The sequence below is a fragment of the Echiichthys vipera genome (genome assembly GCF_963691815.1).
Source record: "Echiichthys vipera genome assembly, chromosome: 5".
Lineage (NCBI taxonomy): Eukaryota > Metazoa > Chordata > Actinopteri > Perciformes > Trachinidae > Echiichthys > Echiichthys vipera.
Genome location: NC_139830.1, coordinates 18572710 through 18597116, shown reverse-complemented (window position 1 = coordinate 18597116; position 24407 = coordinate 18572710). Strand labels below are relative to the sequence as shown.

Below are 24407 nucleotides of genomic sequence, written 5' to 3'. Positions count from 1 at the left end.
CTCTTCGAAAGGTATCATATTCCCTTGCAGACCTCACCTCATTCTGCCTATGGAACAGCACTTGGCTTGCAGGCACGCCAGCTGAGAAAACCTGTCTAACCTCAAAAGTATAAGCACAAGTGCGTGTGCATACGTGCACATGTGTAAGGGAAAATGTGTCTGTGTATGAGTTGGGTTGTAGCTATACATGTGTGGAGGGGAGAGGGCCTGACATTTAACCCTGCTCCAGGTGCATGTGGTTTTCTCACAAATGCCAACTGGTCACATGATCTGAATCTGACAAAGGCGATGAGAGGGGTTGAGGAAAGTTCCTCTCTCTCTTAATATGGGTGACAATACTCAAGAAGAACAGCGTGCTCCTGAAGTGTGTGTGTGTGTGTGTGTGTGTAGCCTCTGAAGAGAAGCAACACCTGCAGTTATCTGTGTGCCATGTGGTGGATGGTGTGCATCTGTGGTAATGCTACTATATCCAGGTGTTCTACAAATCTGTAGGTCTGCTGAGCAGCCCACCACCCTGCAGCTCGTTCTCCAAACAACCAGCTAAGGAGTGTGCCATCCATTTCCTGAGAAGCCAACTTTCATCCAACCCCCCCCTTCTTATTTTCTGTCCCACAACTGAGACGAAACATTTAATAAGTCAGACAGCACGATGAATCAATTAATAAGTAAGCCATCTGTAATGTAAATGCTGGATATATAAATGTATCATTAGTAGTCTTTTCTATGGCTTTTAATAAAACTCCACTCCTATAAAACCTTGAAACTTTATGGTGCTTTTAATAAAAAATAAAGAACAACATAGAACTCTGCTCTTGGTTGTATGGAGCACGATTACATTCTAATAAGCTCAGCACATACACACATACAGACACTCGGACAAAACACGTGTTTATCACACAACAAAGGAGAGAGAGAAAAATAATTGCCTCCTTGATTGTCATGTTAAATTACCTGGCTTGAGTAAAAAGGTTAGCTTCATCACAAAGGCCTATCTTGCACAAGGCTCAGCGCGTATGTGTGAGGCGCATGCTCATGAATGCAACAACCACACGTACACTTTTATAACAAAAGTGTCATATCAAGACCAGTGCTGACATGCAAGGCTCATATACAGGGGTGGTTATTCTGAGTCTGGTGTCACACAGGAGCCAGGAGACGAGGTGAACTTGTGTGTCAAAGCATTAAGAGAAGGGGAAGGCTTCCCTGATACACATGAATGAAACCGAAGTTTTGTGTGTCTGGTTCTGTTGATCAGGTCTCTCTGCTGCAAGCTATTTTTCTCAAGAGGCACTCTTGGAGCCAGAAGGTCCAAAAGCAATCAGTACTGTGTGTGTGTGAGTGTGTGTGTGTGTACGTACGTTTATGTTTATTTGTGTGGTTGTGTGTGCGAGAGAGAGAAAGACAGAGAGACAGAGAGACAGAGACGGTGTAATTGGTGCTTTATGTTGTGTTGTGTTTACTAAATGCCTGCAGCTGGTTGGTCAGAGACTGGCTTCACATGGCTTCTCTTGCTGGCTGGCAGCTGCTATGGACGTGACCTGCTTTAGCCTGTATCTGCTAGTTCCCACGTTTGCATAAAGATTTCATCTCTCATATTTTTCAACCTTACTTTTACTATTCTATCTTACAATGATGGATAGCAGTTTTACACATATGTGGCTTAAAGTCAGTAAAGTAAAGCACGGGTCTTTAGCCTTACCTTGGCTGGCTAGTGTTGAGCGTAGCATCCCACTTTTTGACCAGATCTTGATCTGCCCATCTTCTCCAGCTAAGTAATTAGATAAACAAATGAAATGGATAGATATAAAGATTTTTTTTTTTAATGAATTCACAAAATTATCCTGTAAATTTTATAGCAGGCTGGTTAAACAAGTATTTGTTAAATTTCAATGAAAATATGAATGCCCCTGTCATGTTAACCTGTAATAAGAGCAGTCCCATCATAGTTCCATCTTCCAGCCAAAACAGCTCCCTTGTGCGCTTCAACGCTCTTTTCAATGCGGCCTATCTTGGAGATCAGGTGAAACTTCCCTGTAAAGAGACGACAAAAATAGGCTTACTTTATGTAAATTCCACATTCTAGGGCAGATGTGGGTGTCTACAATTCAGGAACACTACTGTCAGGAAGGGAAGCACTGATATTGATACTGATATCGGCTATCAAACATTGGGCCGGTAAGGTTGTTTTACTGAGTAGGGAAATCAATACTTAAGTCAAGCCTGATGTTACCTCACACATAAAATAATGATCCCAGTCACTTCCATACAGTGAGGCATACAACTTACACACTGGTATGGAATAGGTACTCGGTATTGGCCCATAATCAAAGCCCAGGCATCGGTATATTGGACCGGAAAAATCAGATCGGTGCATCTCTACTATGTGGATGTCATCTACAGGGAACACGACTTCATAGGTCTGATTGTTTCCGGTTGTGAATGTCTGAGACACATGGGCAAAACTTTTTATATGGCCAATCCAGAAAACCAATGAGGACAGAAAATGTATTAAGCTTAAAAAACTCCAAGTATAAAAATGGCAATTTATGGTTGTATATCAGGAGGTTATCGACAATAAATGTCAATCCCTTAACACACAACTGGCAAAAAAAAGCTACATTTTCTCCTCCAAGCTCAATCACAAACTTATATCATAAAGTGAGTGAGTCAAACTAAAAGGTTTCTGTTGGTTAAATTAGGGCAATTTTGTATTTGCTAGACACGAAGGGTGATCAGGCATGGAGACAGTTATTGAAGACACTAGCCTAACATATACTTTGTGGCAGTGGGTATTAAAAAATTCTGAATGTTCTATGTAATTTCTGGTGGCCTAAAACTGCAAATCAGCATGTTGCTGCTCTCTCCCATTTCTAAATTTGGACATCTCAACAAACGTGGATGTTACTGGTCCAGCAGGTAGTGCGTATAACAGGCATGTACAGCAGTACTGAATAACTATTTCAAATTAAAAAAAAACCAACTCTGAAATATTAACATAAAATGTAATTTATATTTTAATTGTATGCACACTCACATATGTATCTATATAGCCAAACATTGAGTGTGCAATGCTTTTGTGTGCTGATTTGTTTGTTTGATAACTTATAATGAGAACATATCAACCGTTTGCTATTTTACTTCTATTAAATATGGTTTGTTGAGAAATTCTTTATGATACATCTGTGTGAAATTTGTTATGACACCACATTGTAATTCCACAGGGTAAACGTGAATGAGAGTGACCCGCTGTTGTTCCAAACAGAAGGCCAAGACATATTCTTCATACTTAATTTGGTCCGCTTTGGGACAAGTCTGCTTCCATTCCACACAATATACTTTCTGGTAGAATGGCAAATGATGCATCTAAGCTATGCGGTTATACTTAGCCAAGGGGAAATATTAGGCACCCCAAAAATAAAAAAGTATAGTTATTCATTTGATGTTGATAAGATAAGTGTTTGTAAAGCAGCGACAGAAATAGTACCATAAAATGTTACTCAAAACCCTGTTTTTCAGACAGGAAAATGTCAAACTGCATGTGCACTATACAAAGTAACAATAACAATAATAATAATAATAATAATAATAATAATAATAATAATAATAATAATATGCAGGCAAGAAAAAGGAAGGCTGACTAAAATAAGGTTGGCTTGTTAAATATCAATGTCCTATAAATCTGTTGCTTTTTAAAAAAATAATGTGACACAAGCCTTTGGTGCACAACAAAGTAAAAAAGAATACAAGTGTGTAAATGTTAAATGTTTTTTCAATGAAAAACTAAATCTTATGTAAAACAATAACGATACAAATGCTGATATTTGTTTAGCTGTAAGGCAAAAGGCAGAGGAAAGTTGCAAAAGTGAATTGTAACAGAGTTTTCACTACTCTCTAGTCTGCCAGACAAAATTGCTGCTTCAGTTTGTGGGTGTGTTTATGCAACCCTACACTGCCATTAGTGTTGTGACCACACATTGCCTGCCATAACAGTACATCCATATTATGTGTGTTTATATCTAATATAGGCTAAAGCGGAGACACAAACCATGTGAATGAACGTCAGCCAGACTCTGTCGCAAAGTTTACTATAACAAATACAGACGCAAAACAAAAATCCACCTTTAGTGATCAGACCTTGAAGGCCTAATGAAAACTTCTTTACTGCAATACTACAATCCTGATGGGGAATTGTGAAAATTAATATGCTAATCTAAAGTATCAAACTGGTGGAGATGATTTTGTTTAACTACAATGAAACACTCCTGAATTGTTGCCTAATTCTTCTTGTGATCAAGAATGACACTGTTTTCCTACTCAGTATAAAAAAACAAAAACAAACATGCAGAATAAAAAAACAAAGACTACTGAAAACTCTGTTACCAGTTATTATGTTTAGTTCATTAAGTTAGCATTTGACAATTGCTATTCTACATCAAAATTGCCTACCTATTTTCATTTCCCTATATGAGTTTGACTGTAAAGAAAATCACTGATCGTTTTCATTTGGCTGGCCACTGAATTAAAAACTTGTGAAACAAAACTGATATATCAATTCTATGAGTAAACGCAGAAACAAAGCCCTATAGACTGCTGGACAGATTTTAAGAGAATAAAGAGACTTGCCATCAGTGCTGGTCAGGACAAAGATCTCAGTCTGGTTCTGTTTCTTGCCACCAACAGTCTTGGGGAACCAGTGTAGGTCAACGGGGTAAATGTCCTCTGGCAATTTGACAACCAAACTGGTCTCACTGGTCAGCAGGTTCCACTTGAGGATGTGGTGGTCCTCGCTGCATGAGTACAGCTCATCTGCTGTGGTCCAGCCAACACAACTAACAATTTCCTTATGTGATCCTCTGTTAAGGAAAGTGATCATGGTGAGTTATTAGGATATGAATTTTAATTGATCTTTTGTAATTCTATATTTGAGAAAAGGTCAGGTCCTAGCTTGAGCCAAGCAGTAGGGAGTAACAGTATAAATCGCACAGTGTGTTACAGCAGCAAACTACAATTAATTACTACTTCTAATGGGGCTAAAATCAACAATAGGAATGTTTTGGACATTGTTTAAATATAATAACACACACATACACACATACACACACACACACACACACACACACACACACACACACACACATATATATATATACATATTAGTTTCAGGGACAGAAGCATAAAGCTGGATAGCTAAAGACAACACAAAAAGGATATGTTTGGGTTCCTGTAGCAGCGATGTTTTCAATCTCATGGTGGGTGCTTGCTCTGTTGATCCCTAAACGAACAAGACATTATCAGGTTTGTGACAGTAATTATATCACACCAATGTAAACACCAACACATAGAAAGAAACAATGTAAAAGACCAGACCACACTATGAACCGTACCCTGTAGATAAGGCGACTCAGCTGTTGGCATGCTCTGTTAGAAGTGAATGAAACAAGCGTCAGCAGTTGCTACGATACCTGATGGCGTTGCTAACGTGAGTCCTGGTGTCCCCGAGCCTTGCCTGCGACTTGAATGCTAACGTTAGATTTGTTTCCTGGTTAAAACAGGCATCCTTCTGTCGTCGTCGTCGACTTTATTATGGGACAACCATTAATGTATACGTTTCATTTGCTCTTGCCAAAAATGCATGAATAGTCAATACAGTACATAGCAAACCTATCCATTACTCATCGCTAACGTTGTCAGGGCTAACCTCTGGTAGCCATGTAATCTGGGTCACAAGAAAGCTTGAAACGAATGTCATCGCGAGAGTTGCAAGCCTCGCCTCTTTCCTTGAAAACGGATATTTTTGAATCATTTACAAAGTACAAATGGCATATATTAAACAAATGCACTTAATATGATTAATTACAATCACATAAACTAGTATTAATCGTTGAACCATCGAACAATATTATCTGAAATTAAAACTAACCCTCCGGGCGGGGCTTCGTTCTGCTGTAACCAGGCAACCGTTTGAACACGTAGGAATATTAGGCTTTTGAATCTGACAATAATATGAAATAATATATAATATTGTGGCAACAGAATGGCTGTTACTTTGATGTGGTTTTTCGTCTACTTATTTGTATCGTATGATTATTGTTTGTTTGGAGCAAGGCGGAGTTGGCTTCGTCCCCCTTTTTTGAATTTCGTGTTTTTTTCCCTTGCCCTTTGAACGTTCCATGGTGCCTTGCGTCAGTTTGTAACGAATGTGGTTCGAGAGCACAGTTTAGGCGCCATTTACAAGCTGGAGTTTTCAAGTAAGCAGAGGGACTCTGGGAATGACACGGGGCTAAAATTGTGTGGACTACATTTGCTCAAACTTTTGGATTAACGAATACTTTTTTTTCCCGACATCGTGTTTCAGGTCAGAAAGGGAAGACTATTTTGAATACCGTGACTATATTTTGGAAGATACATTGAAACATTTTAGCTGAGTAAGTTAACGACTGGGTTCCGTCTATTTGCTGAAATGCATTGCGTTAGTTCCAAACCAGACGTTATCATTAACGGTCATTAACAAACCGTTAACTTGAGTTTTAACATAAGCTACGGTGGAAAACGCACTGACCAACGTTATCAATACTCCGGAATGCAACGAGAGTTGAACGTTTTTTTTTTGTGCCTTATATTACATTTAGCCCTTCCGTAGACACACACCCCTAACAGTACGTTAACATGCAATTTTTCCCGATTGTCTGAGTTAACTTTAATGTAGCAGACGGTTGTTAAACTTTGAGCTGTAATGCTTTTGCTTGGTTAACGTCAACGGTTTTAGCGTTAGTCAACGCAATAATGGCGTTACGGTGTTGCGTTAACGTTACAGATCCACAATGCAGATACGTTTGCTACTCAGTTAGCCATTACACTGTTCGCTGTTATTTCACATCCGACAGTGAGCCAATGTTAACATTAGTAAAGTGAAAATAGCGCAGTAACGTGGCAAAGCTAACGTTGGTATACGTCTAGTTACTGTTACCTTAAGTTACATTGGTTCTTTGAATGGGCTTTGTCAATTAGCTCACGTTAGCAAGTTAGGTTGCCTCGCCTACGTTACACCTCCGCCCCCAACATACAAAATTGAGAGGATTCAAGTTAATATCAGTGTCTGCTTAAGACCTCGATCAATTTACCACCGATCAGAGAGCCTGTTTAGCTGCGTCTATTCAGTAATAACAATATAATATGCAGACTAGAAGATGTTTCTATTTTCTTATTACCTGAATTCGTTTTCATGTTAGCCTGGCCTTATTTTCTGGGTTTTCCATCATTGCAGGGGTCATTAACCGTCCACTTTTTACGCGCTAATCCAATGCCTGCCTTAGATGCAGAGGGGTACTAAAACGATCCTGTCACAAGAGGAGGCCATTCATTTTTACTGTTGTTTGGGTTTCTTCGAATAGCATCTTTTTTGCTACAATCTTCACGCAGGTTGGCAGGTAACCTGATCTTCTAATGTTATCAGGCCAACTTACTTTGTTCAAGTCACAAACTCCAACATTATTTTTCATGTTGTTACTTTATCGAAATTTAAATATATACATGTATATCTAAACATATATAGATATACATATATGTGAAAAAAAAATCTACTGACTAACAGTTAGATGGGCGGCAGTGGGATATTGTGGTACTGATTAAAGCTTGACAACGGTAGCTGCGTGTGACCGACTAAAAAGTGAAGTTGGGAGATTGACAGGCACAAAAACCACTCATGGATATTGCTTTTTTTTTTCTTTTTTTTCTTTTTTACCAATGACCCCTTCAGATTCAGAAATCATGCCACCTAAAACTGCAAAGAGCTCAACTGCCAAGCCAAGAGGGAAAGGGTCGCAACCTCGGAATGACTCCGAAGACGAGCTGGATGTACCCCCTCAAGAAACCAACTCCAGTGGCCAAGAGGAGGCACCGCCGACAACTGGCAAGTAACAAAGGCTGTTTTGGTGTCTGTGAATCTAAATAAGTTGTGTTCACTCAATGGCGTTGCGTGGATTGCCATACTGTTTGTAACCAAATCGCCACAGCTGTGCAGCTTTCTTTCGTATTAGAATCTCAACACGTAGTTAGAATGGCTGCTTTATTTTTTTCTGAAGTGTCAGTCATCAATAAGTGTCTTATGATTTTTGAGATGATTTTGATATCGTCGAGTGGACTTCTTCACGGATTCTCTCAACGAACGAGGTATTTTATCTAGGATAATTAAGTGTTTTATGTAGTAGATCACAAGGTTGTTTGACGTTATTCTTGTAACTTGGTTTATTGTTAATTTCTAAAAGAAATTGTATGCGAGGCTTTAGATGCACATTGGGAATACATGCTGCTTGTAATATTTATAAATGCCTTTCTATATGTCTGGCTGCAAGAATTTAATTTGCAAACATCGACCCCCTTGGCTTGTTTATGCTTATGTGAGCACAATAGATTTTGGACATGTTGTGGCTTGGTGTGATGGCAACATAATCGGTTTAACGTTATACATTATAATCACAAAACAAGATCTCCCTCCCTGTCTGCGTTTTAACTACAGTTGAGCATGAGTGAAAACGTGGCGTTGATGATCGAAATTTGCACTTAGTTATTTCTTATCGACGAAATGAATGTGGCGCATCTACTCTCGCGTATCAGCGCTTCTCGTTGGAAGCGTTTGAATAATAATGTGTGCTTGTTCATAAGCGGCCATGGTCTCTTTCTCTTTTGGGTTGGCTCTTGTTTTCAGAACAAAGAAAAATAACGCCTGTCAACTTTCTCGGGAGTCGGGGTCTGACTGCTGTTGTAACTTGCTGCCTGTGTTTTGTTTGTTTGTTTTTTTGCTCCTCTACCCCTCCCCCATACACCACTGTCCCCCACCTGAAACGACTCGCACAGAGGAATAAAAGTTGTACTTTTCTTGTGTGCCATAGATCCGTCTCACGGGGAAGCTGCCGAGGCGGTTGATAATCGAAGTTTGGAGGAGATTCTCGGTAGCATCCCTCCACCCCCGCCCCCAGCAATGACCAATGAACCGGGCGCTCCTCGCCTGATGATAACACATTTAGTTAATCGCAACTTTAAATCGTACGCAGGGGAGCAGATTCTGGGGCCTTTTCACAAGGTACGACCAAACATGGTTACAAATGCCAACCCTGCGTGGAAACTACTTTGTTAATGTGTTGTGTTCAGGTCAAAGGTTTACCCTCATTTGTAATGTTTCTCAATTTTAATTGATTTGTCTTGAATGTCCCATTATTCAACCGTACATGTTGCCTTGTGTAGTGGTAGACAAAAAAAGCACATCATTATTCAAGATACTATATAATAACCTTGATGAGTAAAAAAAAAAAAAAAATCAAAGTGGAAAAAGTCACACTCCTCCATTTTGATTTGGTGAGTGTATTGTGCAAGGGGTAGGGATCTAGGGATGTGCTGACATTTCCCAAAAATGATAACCTTCCTTATACTTTGTTTTTTCACCTGTTTCTTCTCCCCTCATTGATCTACAAATATAAGTCTATTAAAGTAAATCCTAACTACACCCACATGGAATACATTCACTGTTCCAATCTTACTATGGTTAAATGTTAAAATATAGTTTGTAATGTTATGACACTCACAATATTTGTTTGTAGATGCTGTGTATTTTTATATTATTGACTTACTTTTTTTGCATCTTCTCTCTCACCTTTCTCTCAGCGCTTTTCGTGCATCATTGGTCCGAATGGGAGTGGGAAGTCCAATGTGATAGATTCGATGCTCTTTGTGTTTGGATACAGAGCTCAAAAGATCAGATCGAAAAAGCTCTCAGTGCTGATTCATAGCTCTGATAAACATAAGGATGTGCAAAGCTGTACTGTGGAGGTGCATTTTCAAAAAATCATTGATAAGGTATATCAATCTATATCTCTGTCACACACTCACTCTGTCTTCTTCTAAATTAACCAATACACAGTCTGAAATCTAGAAATAATTTTTAGTGGACAGATATTTTTCTTGAATTTAACATGTATTTTTTTTTTCCTTCAATGCTCATGAGATAATTTTGCTACACAATGATCACACTAGTGATTAAACATAGACTCAAAGCATTTATGAAAGTTACAACTAACACCTACAGATGCCATACTCATTCATAATGTGCAAAAATTGATTCCTTTATTTTTTTAACAATTTTTAAAAGTACCATGTAGTGACTAAGCCATACTTATTTGATTGCACTGTGAAAAGTCAATACAATTGGTGTTTGTATTAAGAGACAAATTTAGTCTTTTGTATTAGATCACAAATTATTTTGAAAAGTGACTGTAGTTTAAAAAATGAGTTAAACATGTTTCTTTATTTGATCTACCACAGGGGGTGTAAGTTTTGATTTGACCATTGTAAACAATGTCTAAGCTTTTCTGTTTGATCCAGCTGTTCACACTAAATTAAAATCAAGTTGTTAAACTAACGGCATAATTCTATAAATTCTGCCAGATTTACGATGTGCTATTTCTGACACTAATAAAAATATTTATTAGTGGTGTAAGCCTACACAAGTTAGATTATTAGACTTGTTTTTAAAATTAATACAATATTGGGCAAATTGCCTACATTTAAATGTTTTACATTTTTAATCTGCACTGCTTTCTCTAACCACTCTCAGTGGATTTGTCAGTATTATGGGTATTATCATTTGAGAGCTGTTAGTTTCTCCTGAACTGTTCTGCACTAAGCTGCTGTGTCTTCTGCCCCTCCCCCCTCTGAGCCAGGAAGGAGATGACTACGAAGTTATCCCCAACAGCAAGTTCTATGTTTCCAGGACTGCCAACAAAGACAGTTCCTCAGCCTACTATATCAGTGGCAAGAAAGCCTCATTCAAAGAACTGGGGGCTTTACTCCGAAGTCATGGTATTGACCTAGACCACAACAGATTTCTCATCTTACAGGTAATTGTAATTTAGAGGGGGGGAGGGAGTAATTTACCTTACCATTTCTGTTTTGTATCCTTGCTTGATCATCCCATTCTGTCAGAGACGTTCTGCTCTTTGTCCCCTGCCCATTTCCCAGTCCTCTTTGAGTCAAATGTTTTATGGCTACTTTAAAGCCATGCCTATCTGTGGGAATAACCTGTTGCACTGGAATAGGAAAGGAGAGGATTGCCCTCTGCCAGCCCTTAGAATGCTATAGCAGCGCATCATGGTTTGAAACAATGTGGAAAAGGTGCGAACCATTATTTGCTGCTTTAGAATTTTAAGGAAAAAAATGCAGATTTACTATTACATGGACCTGGACGAGAGTGGTTATAGTTTAGCAACTACGATTTTGTAGTGGGGGAAGATTTATTTATTTTTATTTTTATTCTAAATGGGGTTGACCTTCCAGTGGGGACAGGTTGCACCTCTCTTCCCCTCCCTTTCCCATGTACCTGCCACGCTTTAGCAGCACGTAAATATTGGCGTGTGAGACTAGACCCCAACCCCAATATTAGCAGTGCTGCTTCAGTGTGGCTGGATCAAACACCTTTCATTACCATGGCTTTAATATTGGTTCAACATTGTGTTTTTTACCTCCACTTTGAATGTTATGCATTGTGTGTTTGTTTAAATTAATTATCTTGTTAGATGTTTTTTTTGTTTTTTGGCACCAGTTCCTCTAGTTACACGCCAACCTTTTTGTGATTGTATTACATGTGCAACCTACCCATTATTACTGATTAACCCATGACTCATGGGTGATGACACAGGTCAGATCAGAACGTGTGTGTGTGTGTGTGTGTGTGTGTGTGTGTGTGTGTGTGTGTGTGTGTGTGTGTGTGTGTGTGTGTGTGTGTGTGTGTGTGTGTGTGTGTGTGTGTGTGTGTGTGTGTGTGTGTGTGTGTGTGTGTGTGTGTGTGTGTGTGTGTGTGTGTGTGTGTGTGTGTGTGTGTGTGTGTGTGTGTGTGTGTGTGTGTGTGTGTGTGTGTGTGTGTGTGTGTGTGTGTGTGTGTGTGTGTGTGTGTGTGTGTGTGTGTGTGTGTGCGTGTGCTTCCTTGGCTGTACAACTTTCAGCTCTCCGTCTACACAGACTGACATTGGTATAGGAAGAGCCTTTAGCTTTTCTTCAAGGACACTGTTCCAGGCCTCTGGCTAAGGGGAAGCTGTCTTTTGTGCACTGGTTAGAGCAGAGGATGACGTGGGGTCTCCCCTCTACTGGCTTTCCCTTTCTTCCATACATTACAGTAATATGTGAGCTGCCTTTTCCCCTTACATATAAATAAAACATAATTAGGACCTAGATGTGTACGTATCTGCAGTTAATTTATGCTTAACATGAAATGTATTATGTAGGAATATTGTTATTCAAAGCCAGCCTGATACTCAAAATGCATACAATTAGATTGGAGAGTGGTTCCATACTTGGGACTTCAGTAGCTGCACGAAGTCAAAACTTGCATGCTATCAAAATTATTCGTTTTTAAATTTGATCATTCTAATTTTAACAATGATGCAGTGTAATCGGCACTGAATGTTGTTGGGGTGGTGATAATTTGTTGTTTTATTAATACTTAGTGTTCTCAAGCATGGTTAACATGTTTGTGATAACACTATTTACTCATTCATAAGATTGAATGATATTTATTATTTTTTGAAGAATAAGTTGTTTGTCAGTATTAACATTTTCTGCTCTTTTATCTTTTTTAATTATTTGTTAAGACCAGTGTAATACTGGAGGTTATTTACACTTCCTCTAAGGCGGGAAAAGCCTTTATGTTCTCAAAGGGAACCTTTAGTAATATATTTTTGTTGTACATTATGACTATGTATATATTTTTAAGTTTAGAGTTATGAATTCAACTGACCACCTGTGTTAATGGGGAGTCTTGTGGACATTATTTAATTGATTTCATTTTTCAAGTGTTTTTTAGGACTTTAGCTTAACGTGTTCAATGAATGATTGCATACATGTCTTTGTCATGTGTTGTTCTGGACATACTTAGGGCGAGGTGGAGCAGATTGCTATGATGAAGCCCAAAGGTCAGACAGAGCATGATGAGGGCATGCTGGAGTACCTGGAGGACATAATCGGCTCCTACCGCCTGAAGCAGCCCATCCTAGACTTGGCCCGCCGCATTGAGCTACTCAATGAGCAGAGGGGAGAAAAGGTGATATACTCTTATCTGCTCACACACTCATATGTTAACCAACTTTTCTTCCTGTGTCCTGACTTCATTGGCTGTGCAATCAAAGAGTTGAGGTTAGAGTTTAACTTGTTTCGAACAGGGCTTTAAGTTCTCAGGCACCATGCCTTATTTCAAGCATTTAGCCGTTTTAAATTAATATAAGGCTTAATGCAATACACTGTGCACATTTCCTCCTGAATAACTTTTAAGGCTCTCAAGTCGTTTATTGTTGACCCCTGCTGGGGGCTTTTGATGTAAATATCTGAGATAAAAAATGGGCTAGTTATGCAACTAAAGTATGTAAGATAAGTTGATACATGGCTGGGCAAACTGCCCATGTCATGATTCATGGTTTTTCATAGAAAACCTTTTGTGCATACATATTCACTTCTGAAGATTGTGCTTTCTTAGCATGTTGACACATTTCTGTTTATTTATAATTTTATTGTAGAAGCAAATTAATGCTATTTTAGCTTTTATCAAATATTAATGTTAAGTTATGTCACCTGATATTAAGTACTACAATGTGTTCACTGTCCTAGCTAAACCGAGTAAAGCTAGTGGAAAAGGAGAAAAATGCTTTGGAGGGAGAAAAGAACAAAGCTGTGGAGTTCCTCACCTTGGAGAATGACATCTTCAAACACAAGAGTCGGCTCTGCCAATATTATGTGTGAGTAGCACCATCTCTTTGTTCTGTAAAAATACATTAAACAGTACTATAATCTCATAACATTTCAATAAAAACCCAATAGTAGCACTGAAAAAAATCTATTGAATGAATGCCAATTTTTAAACCTCACAGGTACAGCATTCCCCGTCTCTGGTTTCAGATGCCAATTTCTCGTTTTATGTGTAAACTATAACGTTTTACCCCTCACATATTTTTCTTGATATCTCTGTCATTAGTCATGATCTGCAGAAGCGTGTGGTGGAAAAGGAGCAGGAGAAGCAGGAGATCATGGAGGACACCAAGGAACTCACTGAGAAAAATGCAAAGATAGCTCAGGAGACAGAGAAAATGAATGAAGAGCTGAAAAATGTGGAGAAGTAAGGCCCTTCCCTTTTACTTCACCATGAAACGTGCTTAGGTTACTAACTTTTCTACTAATTGTATAATTTTTTGATTTTTTGTCAGTCTCTCTTGTCCTGAACATTTTAGTTTAGAGGCAAAATTCCAATTCGGGTCTAGAAAATTATAGAAGTAAATATAATGAATGTGTCATAAAAGTTGATCGTTCCACAGATGGCTATAGGAAGTATAGGAAAGGGTTGTTCTTTTGCAAAAATAAAACAAAAACTGGTATAATCTTGATGTTGTTTTAGATGCCAGAATTTCATAAAATTCTGTCTTTGATGACCATTGATTATTTTTAAAATTGACAAAACAGGCTGAGCTTTACTTTGAAGAGTTTAATGTGTTATATCATATAAATTGAGGCTGTTATTTTTTGTTTTCATTTGTCTAACATTTCAACTCTTTTTTTCCATAATTGACATGAGTGAAATGCTGTTCCTTCACCAGGAAACAAAATAAGATCAACAAGTACATTGAGACCCAGAAGGAGAAGTTCACCCAGCTGGACCTGCAGGACGTTGAAGTGCGTGAAAAGATTAAACACTCCAAGAGCAAGAATAAGAAATTGCAGAAGCAACTGGAAAAGGACAAAGAAAAGGTTTGTGGTCCACTGTTACACAAAGTTCAATTACTTCATTAAACTTTGTATCACTGTTTGCCACTCTACATTAGTTGTGATTCTTTCACTCGGACAGTATCTGATTAGGCATTGTCACAATGTTCAGAAGCACGAAGTCACATAATCGGGGCATAACTTGCCATTTTTCCATAATTTACGATGCATGACCATTAGCATATATACAGGGTTGCACTAAGTCAAAAAAAGCTAGCACCAGTGGTATGACACTCCAGTGTTACTCTGTTTATTTTGTTCCGTGGCCAAGAAAGAAACTTGGGCACTAAAAATACAATTTCCGTTGCTTATTAAAAAAAACACTAGGGCTGTTTTGAGGCCCAGAGAAAAATACATTTGTCAAGGCTTTACAGAAACCTAGATGAATACCGAGCTATTTGCCATAATAAACATGGATTCTACAGTGATATACTTTCTACAGATAAAGAATTTTAAAGTGTCTGTGGATTCTTTTTTTAAAAGAAAGCATTTAAGTTTAAAACATAAGGTAGTGAAGTGTTTTCTACTGCTTTAACCAAAAGGCCTGGCTGCTGGATGAGTTATAGTTTCTGAAGAAATGTAGCTGACATGATAGCTACAGCTACACAAAGTGAGACTTAGTATAGTGAATTTGTTTTTTATACAAAAAAACAGATGAATATTGCTTCTAAAAGCTATTGATGTGGGACAGGATACCGTATGTGACAAAAAGTGTGTACGGACCTTGCTTTAATTTAACTTTTTTTTTTCTTGCCTAAGGAAAGGGGAAATCCAAGTATTTCTTCTATATAAATAAATGAAATGACATTATGCATTAAAAAACCCAAACCCTATAATATAAAATTCCATAGCAGAAAGGGCTGTTTGTCCTGAACTAGCCACCAGGGGGCTGTGAAGTAACACAAGTTGATTGGTAGTGCGTGCCTATTGATAGCCCACTCATGCTCTGTTTCACTATTAATGATGTTCCTGTTTCTTAAACTAATGTTTCTCTTCCACACTTTAAAAACACTTTTCTCACATAAACATAGAGTTAAGAGTTCCTTCTTAATTGTAGGTATGGCTTCTCATCTCCCTCTGAGCTCTAAAACTCTATCTGCTCCACCTACAATAGCTGTGCTCTGTAAACGTCTTGGTCAGAGGGGGAGCTGGGCAGAGGCAGGCAGACCTCTGGGGAGCAGTGTTCTGCTGTGTTGTAGTCAACTATGGCCTGGCTTGTGTAACGCTTCCAGCAGCCACATTCACATTTCACCCGCAGTTAACCCTACAAAACATAGACTATATACACACACCACTCCTTGCCTTGTTTCAGCCCTGCCAAGTGGCTGACTGTTATGCCAGTCTTAACCAGGGCTTGCTCAGTGCTGAATGTGTGTTTATAGTTGATTACAGTTGTGTGTTTTGGCCTGCATCTGAATGTGTAGCACAGTTGCTTGTAACTGGCACTGGCAAAAAGATTATTCAATCCATTTACTTTATACCTCTGGTCTCCTAAAGTCTTCACTGATCCCTTAATCTCATCATCTAATTTAAGAGGTAAAGGTCTACTACTCTGTGGGGTTGGTTAAAGTATGTATGGATGATGATGTCCCCGAGTTGAACCTAGACATGTAGCCACTGTTGCTTAGAATCCAGAATCGGCCACATCTCATCTGTTTTAGTATGTTCTCCTGTCTGGCTCATCTTTCAGCTAGAGGAAGTGCGCAGTGTACCAGCCAGCAGTGAAAAGGCCATCTCTGAGGCAACAGCTCTCAAGGAAGAGCTGGAGAAGCAGAAGGTGAAAGAAGAGAAAAAACTTGAGGAGGTGATGGAGAGTCTGAAGGAAGAGACCAGTGGCTTGCAACAGGACAAAGAGGTGTGTGTGTACACATCTTGGTGTTAATTTGTTACATGCTTTGTTTAACTTTATATGGTAATATTTGTTCGCATTGCTTCTGTAAAATCTCGTCTTTCAGTCTTGCTTCTCCTCTTTTTGTATTCTCCAGACCAAAGAGAAAGAGCTGATGGAGCTCAGTAAGGCTGTAAATGAAACCCGGTCTCGTATGGACCTGGCTCAGTCGGAGCTTGACATCTACCTTAGCCGTCACAACACAGCTCTGACGCAGCTCAACACGGCCAAGCAGACACTTCAGACAACCTCTGACACACTGCGGGAGCGCCGTGCCGCCATCAAAAACCTGGAAATCAAAATACCCCAGAAAGAGAAGGAGCTCAAGAAGGTTAAACCTACATCAATCTTATGAGTTTATATGGCTCTATGTTTAGGCAGTATTCAGACAGGAGAGTTTGCATCTTTATTAATAAAAGTACATGTGTTGAAACCACTACACATCAAGCTGTGTACATTTGCTGATTATTTCTGCCAGGTTCATGGCATCATTTGTGTGAGCTTATCCTTGAATTGCTTGTCTCTATTTCTGTGCAGGACGAGGAAGCACTGCAGCAGCTGATGAAGATGGATAATGAGACTAGGGAAGTAGTGAGAGAAATGAGGCAGAAGGTGGATGAAGCCAAGAGCTCTCTGTCTTCCAACCGCAGTCGAGGAAGGGTCCTAGATGCCCTCATGCAGCAGAAGAAGAATGGCAGAATCCCTGGCATCTTTGGAAGATTGGTATGTTGTTATAACAATTATACCAAATTAATACTGGAGTTACACAGCAACAATATAATGTATGATCATCTACCTAGCTGTCTTCCTAGTCCTTTACAAATGTATTTGATTCGACTTTTAAACATTCAATATCTGGAATGCAAAGCAGAAGTCTATAGCAGCTGTATTATTAATTTTTCTGTTTGTAGGGAGACCTTGGCGCCATAGATGAGAAGTATGATGTGGCCATTTCCTCTAGTTGTGGTGCCCTGGACAACATCGTGGTGGATACCATTGACACAGCTCAGAAATGTGTCATGTTCCTTAAAGAACAGAACATCGGGTTCGCCACCTTCATTGGTCTTGACAAGGTAGAGATCATTATATTTTGGGACCCTGAATCATGAGTGTGTTTAACAGATGGTTTTGTCTCTTTAAAGCAGGGGTGGGGAAACTATGTCCTGGAGGGCCACTGTTTTGCATGTTTTAGGTTTCTCCCTGCTCTAACACACCTGAGTCTAACTATTATTAAACCCATGACAAGCTTCAGTTGCTGGATAACAAACAGGGCATTAGAATCAGGTGTGTTAGAGCAGAGGGAAACCTAAAACATGCAGGACAGTGGCCATCCAGGAGCAGGGTTCTCCACCCCTGCTTTAAAGATAGATAGGTTTGAAATATCATACATACTACACTCACTTCAGTAGCTGGTCAAGACAGTAGTCCCAATTTGTTACTGGGATTTCTAAAGATGTGTATTTGGTAAACTTCAAAACTCTGTTGAACTATTCAGGATTCCTCTGATAAAACGGTCATGTCCTTATCTTACTGCACTTTCTCATTCCTCCTCACGTTTTTTTGCTCAGATGAAAGTGTGGGAGAGGAACATGGCTCCCATCCGCACTCCAGAGGACTGCCCTCGTCTCTTTGACATGGTGCATGTAAAAGATGAGAGTGTGCGACCAGCTTTCTACTTTGCCCTAAGGGACACCCTGGTGGCCCAGGACATGGAGCAGGCCACAAGGATGGCCTTCCAGAAAGACAAGCGCTGGAGAGTGGTTACCCTTAAGGGACAGATAATTGAGATGGCAGGTGGGTGGATCCACTTTTCCAAGTGATTGTTTCTTGTTTGTTTTGTTTTTTTTAATCTCCCTGATGTCTGTTATGTGCTTCACAGGAACCATGACTGGAGGAGGAAGAGTAATGAAAGGCAGGATGGGATCCTGTATTGGTACTGAGGTCTCTCAAGATGAGGTGAGTGTTTATCAGATGTCATAGAGTTGGTCCTAAAGAAATTGGTCCAAACTCACCCGAAATTCAAAGTGATACATGCGGTGCTACTTTTTCTTTCCTTCACATCTTTTCATATCTTTTTTGTTTTAAATTAAAGTAACGACAAACTATTTCATAGCAATATGTTACTTTCAAACTTCTTGTTAATGATATTGTCCAGAGTAATGGCTACATTTATACAACTGCTAGTAGAGAAGTTTTACCATATGCACGTTCCTCGAAGTAATTCTGAGATACTGGATGAAAATAGACCCTGCCATCAGATAATCACTGCAGCAGGCCATTAGTGTATGAGGCGTAATGATTTTCATGTGTTTACTGCAGCTGGACCGTATGGAGAGCAAGCTGACTGAGAAAGTGTCGAAGCTGCAGGGCTGCCAGGAGAAAAGGCTGCAGCTAGAGGAGAACGTCCAGCGCCTGCAGCCAGAGTTCAGAGATATGAAGAACACCCTGGAGAAATATGCCAATAGCATGACTGTATGGCAAACACATGTCTCTCTTTTCATCGACTCACTCATTTGGTGTATTTGTGATCTAAATATTTCTCCCTTCTATCCATAGCCAACCATAAAAGGTGACCGTATAAACTGTGACTGAGTATTCTTTCCTTCCTTCAGAGTCTAGCTGATCAGGAGGCTCACTTGAAACTTCAGATCAAGGAACTTGAGGCCAATGTGCTGGCCGCTGCCCCAGACAAAACCAAACAGAAACAGATGGAGAAGAGTCTGGATGCCTTCAAGAAAGGTAGGGTCCTTCTGTGAACTGTCAAGATAAATATCCTTGTTAAACCGAGTAAAAAGTGCACTACAAATAATCGAATGATTTCAAAATGTTCATATCAAGTTACTGTTTTAGTTCTTGGATCTAGAACAGCTTGATTCATGAAAGTTATATTTCCCCAGGTTTAATCCCGCTGAACGTCTTTCAGACAGACCTTGAATCTCCAACATGAATATTTAAATTCTCTCATTCTTTTCTGCCTGTTCTTTCCCTTCATAACCCTCTCTTGCATGTTCAGACTATGATGCAGCGTCGAGTAAAGCTGGGAAGGTGGAAAACGAGGTGAAAAGGCTCCACAACCTGATTGTAGACATTAATAGCCACAAGCTAAAGGCTCAACAGGACAAGCTTGACAAGATCAACAAGAACCTAGATGACTGCTCCTCCACCATAACCAAGGCCAAAGTGGCCATAAAGACAGCTGACCGGTGAGGACTCTGTTATTACATGTTTGCATTTTTCACACACTCCTACTTTGTTTAAAGTAAAATGGATCACCTGGATTATGTCCATCTCATCTGTTCTGAGTGTATTCAAGTCCACATATTATTATACAAGGCATGAAGGAACTCTCTATAGTTATGCTTAATACTTAAAACATGCCAACATTTGTGTTAGTTCTGTTTATCACATATAATTAGCACTACCTTATATGAAGACTCACTGAACTCCTCTCTTCTCTCTGTCATCATTGGTTTCTTTGAGGTAGTCCATATTGGGGCTGTAGCAACTAAAATGGGCGTCTAGTTCTGTGAATATCTGATTTTGGGGTGCACTGCACACCTTTTAACCACAGTAATATAACCACCTCATTTCTCTAATATCCAAGCTAAGTTTCTAACAATATTAACTCTAAAAATGCATTTGAGGTGCCTTTTATTGCCTCTTAATTCTTTCTGATAGCTCATTTTTGCATATTAGTATGCCTCATCACACAAGTGTTGCCATTGATACTGATTTCTGTTTATGTTGGATGATTATTTTTATAGGCATGCCAAATTAATTTGATTGTGGGAAAAACAGAAAAGCAAATCAGTTAGAACACCTAGGGTAACAGTAGAGTAGTAGTAGTAGAGTAGTTTTAGAATTTTAGACAACAATCTGAAGCATGAAATTAAGTAATTTATATATATTTATGAAATGCAGCAAAGGGCCGTGGGTCGGAGGCGAACCTTCAACCTCTTTGCATGGGGCAACTGCTCTAACAACTGTGCCACCTGCTGCCCCATGCTTTAAGTATTTTCTTGCCAAACAAGAGTGATTGTAAATTGGGCTCTGAGTTCTGCCAAAACACAGGTGACCTACACTTAAAGTGTAACTCTGGCGAAAATGGACCCTACAGTCTTTTCCTACATTAATATACATCAAATAAGCCATCCCGATAGTTTTTTTTCATTGATCACCTATTAACAGGAGCCTGGAGAGTTGCTAGTAGCCGGACATGGCTTACACTTTTTACAGTAACACTTTAAGACTGTGCCTGAACACATCCTGTGTAGATTGATCCTCCTGCTGCTGCTCAGCGAACATGCGCCCTGTGTAGATGCTGTGATAAGCATCAGAAAGTTAGAAGTTGAGAGACTAACTATGTAGACAAGACTGTAGCTTTCCAGCAGTCACTCAATAAGTTTTGTTTTGCAAGACTGAACCATTATCAGTGTTTTTTACTCGCATATTAACCACTAACACTCCGAACGCGGCTAACATCTGTGTCTTCTGCTGTCTGTCCCCTCTGCAGAAACTTGAAGAAGTGTGAGGAGAGTGTGAACCGTGTTCAGAGTGAGCTGGAGGAGAATACGAAGTCGATTGCTGAGCTCACTGAACAACTGAAGAAACTGGAAGACGAGGCTGGGGAAGTCATGAAGGCCTGTCAGGAGGCTGAGGTTGGCATGCCTTCTTTTCTTTATTTTTAAGGCTCATTGGGGTTTTTTTTCTACAGATTTTCAGTGAAACATGCCCAGATATGAGACAGCAGCATGACCTGGTCTTTTAGCAATGAACATAGCTAGGATTATGCATATTGTTATTTTAAAATAAAGATAAGTTGCTGATTACAATTTCCACAATTAACGAAAAATACAATAAACTGTTGAAATACAGTTTTTATTTATATAATGCCTTTTATTTATGCTATGATACTTATGACCATCTGTGCTTTATTTTGCACTAACTATGCAGAATCACAAAAGGGGGAATACCACTGTTTTTTCCTCTTGTCCTCTAGGCCGCACTTCCTGAGGTACAGGAGCAGTATCAGGGGGTGTTGAAGGAGATAAAGGTCCTGCAGCAGCAGGAGCACGCAATGCAGGAGGAGTCCCTCAGCGTCCGTCTGCGCATTGAACAGATCGAGACCACAATTACAGAACACAACAACAAGATCAAGCACTGGCAGAAGGAGGTGTGTGTTTGTGTGAATTCACATACAACTTGGGTTTTATTTTTGTACTTATTTGTAATGATAACAACATTATACTCACCAAAGTAGTTGAGTACTTGGAGCTCTGCCATTGGTCCAATGGGGTAAAGAGCAATAAATGCTTCATGTGCTTTACCTTTTTTCCCCTCAGTCCTAATTCCAAATAATTCAAAGCTTATTTTGGATTAGTCATTTCAGGGACTGTTTATATAGTTAAACTTGTACTAATTTGTGCAGTTGTTTGAATTGTTTATGAAACTCATTTGGCTGATTGTACTTCCTGTGTTTTACTTAATTATCTCTGAATAAGCACTTTAACTTGAAATGTACTCTTTTAAAAAAATGTATGGTAAATTGGTGTCATGGTAAAACTTTTCAGTTGTCTAAGTTTAGTTCTAAAATAAAGGCTGTAGTTTACCAGTCTTCACTTAATTTATTGACAAATTGTTAGATGATTCTGCTCACATTGATGATCTGTAGCAAATGTGAGTGTACTTTTATTTGTGTTTGTTCTCTTCAGGCCACCAAGCTGTCCCTTCATACTATTGAGGACAAGCCAGCAGAGGAACTTAATGTACTTACTTCTGCTGAGCTTGAGGAGATCTCCAGTCCTAACGTCATAATCAACAAGATGATCACACTAGAGACCAAGTGTGCTCAGATGAAGCCCAACCTCGGGGCCATTGCTGAGTACAAGAAGAAGGTATGCACAAATGTGTCCTTCAATCTCACTTTATGTTGTCATTATCAAAACTTTAAGTGATTTCTTCAGGTTACAGCAAATAAACAATAAAAGACAAATTTCAAGTTGTGATTGAAAGCAATTTTGACTTTAATGCTCTTAACTAAAAAGAAAGTAAAAGTGAGAAGTGGTGGAAAGATAATTATGAAATCGTGTTTAGAATTTATTTAAAAAGGAAATTCACAATTTCAGCGTGATATTCTGTGTGTGTGTTTTCAGGAGGAGCTGTACCTGCAGCGCGTGGCTCAGCTGGATGAGATCACTACAGAGAGGGACCAATTCAAACGTGGCTACGAGGACCTGCGCAAACAGCGCCTCAACGAGTTTATGACCGGATTCAACATGATCACAAACAAGCTGAAGGAAAACTACCAGATGCTCACACTGGGTGGCGATGCAGAGTTGGAGCTCGTGGACAGTTTAGACCCCTTCTCTGAGGGGATCATGTTCAGGTAAGGGAGGAGAAAAATAAACTGCCAAAAGACCAAAGGCACATTTATTTGATTCCTGTTTGCTACTTTTCTAGACACAAAGCCGGTCCTTATGTTGGAGCTCTGATTTTCTGTCTCACTCTCTAGTGTGCGTCCTCCAAAGAAGAGCTGGAAAAAGATCTTTAACCTGTCAGGAGGAGAAAAGACCCTCAGCTCTCTGGCTCTCGTCTTTGCTCTGCACCACTACAAACCTACACCGCTCTACTTCATGGACGAGATCGACGCCGCTCTCGATTTCAAGAACGTCTCCATTGTGGCCTGTTACATTTATGTGAGTATGAACCTGTGTTAGGCGATGAGACAAGCTGCGCGTTGAAGTTGTGGGTTGCTTATGTATGATACAGCATTCAACAAATATTCAATATTTTAGCCAGTTTACTTTCAGACTATTGGAGCTTTTCAGTGCGGTTGTGTAACACCAGATTAATGAGGAGTTTAGACAAATCACCTAGTTTTGGGAGCTGGATCTAAACAAAGTACTAAGCCCTTAACTGCTACAGCAACATGATATATAGAGGGGGGAAGTTGCCCAGGAGGAAATGTGTACAATGAAGTAGAATGAAGTAATATATGAATTTAAAACTGCATGGTGCCTGAGAACGTTAAGTCCTGTGTATATATAATACTAAATTAAGACAACTTTTTTTCCTTTCCCTCATCTCTGCAGGAGCAAACAAAGAACGCTCAGTTCATCATCATCTCCCTGAGGAACAACATGTTTGAGATCGCCGATCGGCTCATCGGCATCTACAAAACTCACAACACCACCAAGAGCGTGGGAATCAACCCCAAGACCATCGTGTTCAAAGAGCATGATGCTGTCACTGCTTAAACCTCACAGGGTTAGCTTTGTTTAACTTCCCGTACACCATGTAAATATTTGTACTGTTTTTAGCTCATCCTTTGCAATGAAATGCTGCTATTCTTTACTTTTTACTGTCTCAATCAATAAATGTGTTCTGGCTAAATGTTTTTCTTTTTTACATTTGCATGTGCATAAACTACACATAAAATGTTTTGGGCCATAACCAAAAATATTCTTTAAGCACAACTTGTCTGGGATACCATACATTTCTCACTACAAAGACAAATGTGGCAAGCATCAGTTAATTGAGCTCACTGACCACTTTGTGACCTGGTGCTACAGTAATTGACACTGTAATGCAAATGGCTTTTTTTTCTTTTTTTTTTAATTATAAACACTACAAAAAAAAGTATTCAAACAAATTTATTATGACATTTTTAAAATACAGGAACTGAGAAGAACATACGAGAGGTTTGAGTAACACTTGTTAGAAATCACTG

The 24407-nt window shown here is 39.3% G+C and overlaps 2 protein-coding genes across 6 annotated transcripts in view; one reads left to right on the top strand and one right to left on the bottom strand.

Annotated features, from left to right (window-relative positions):
* ift80 (intraflagellar transport 80 homolog (Chlamydomonas)) overlaps positions 1 to 5687 on the bottom strand; it is a 40676-nt gene extending 34989 nt beyond the window's left edge. The window contains exons 1-5 of the mRNA XM_083913714.1: positions 5463 to 5687; positions 5214 to 5272; positions 4624 to 4847; positions 1921 to 2031; positions 1700 to 1768 (exon numbers count right to left, since the gene is read on the bottom strand). Coding sequence (XP_083769840.1) covers positions 1700 to 1768; positions 1921 to 2031; positions 4624 to 4847; positions 5214 to 5248 — 439 coding nt within the window. The 5' untranslated portion in view covers positions 5249 to 5272; positions 5463 to 5687. The remainder of the gene's footprint in view (positions 1 to 1699; positions 1769 to 1920; positions 2032 to 4623; positions 4848 to 5213; positions 5273 to 5462) is intronic.
* A 603-nt stretch (positions 5688 to 6290) lies between these two features.
* Positions 6291 to 24059, top strand: smc4 (structural maintenance of chromosomes 4). Of its 5 annotated transcripts, none has more exons than XM_083914279.1 (24): positions 6291 to 6425; positions 7757 to 7909; positions 8889 to 9079; positions 9658 to 9849; positions 10713 to 10889; positions 12920 to 13084; positions 13645 to 13772; positions 14009 to 14149; positions 14625 to 14775; positions 16481 to 16645; positions 16776 to 17009; positions 17216 to 17401; positions 17590 to 17751; positions 18247 to 18472; positions 18558 to 18634; positions 18998 to 19150; positions 19291 to 19417; positions 19692 to 19881; positions 21192 to 21336; positions 21678 to 21851; positions 22390 to 22572; positions 22831 to 23063; positions 23190 to 23373; positions 23770 to 24059. In XM_083914279.1, exons 2-24 carry the CDS (start codon positions 7768 to 7770, stop codon positions 23932 to 23934), a joined length of 3891 nt encoding a protein of 1296 aa, XP_083770405.1. In that variant the 5' UTR covers positions 6291 to 6425; positions 7757 to 7767; the 3' UTR covers positions 23935 to 24059. The 5 variants fall into 5 exon arrangements, with proteins under 5 accessions (XP_083770405.1, XP_083770406.1, XP_083770404.1 ...); XM_083914280.1 differs by lacking the exon at positions 6291 to 6425 and adding an exon at positions 7341 to 7427; XM_083914278.1 differs by lacking the exon at positions 6291 to 6425 and having other exon boundaries at positions 7725 to 7909.
* The last annotated feature ends 348 nt before the right edge of the window (positions 24060 to 24407 follow it).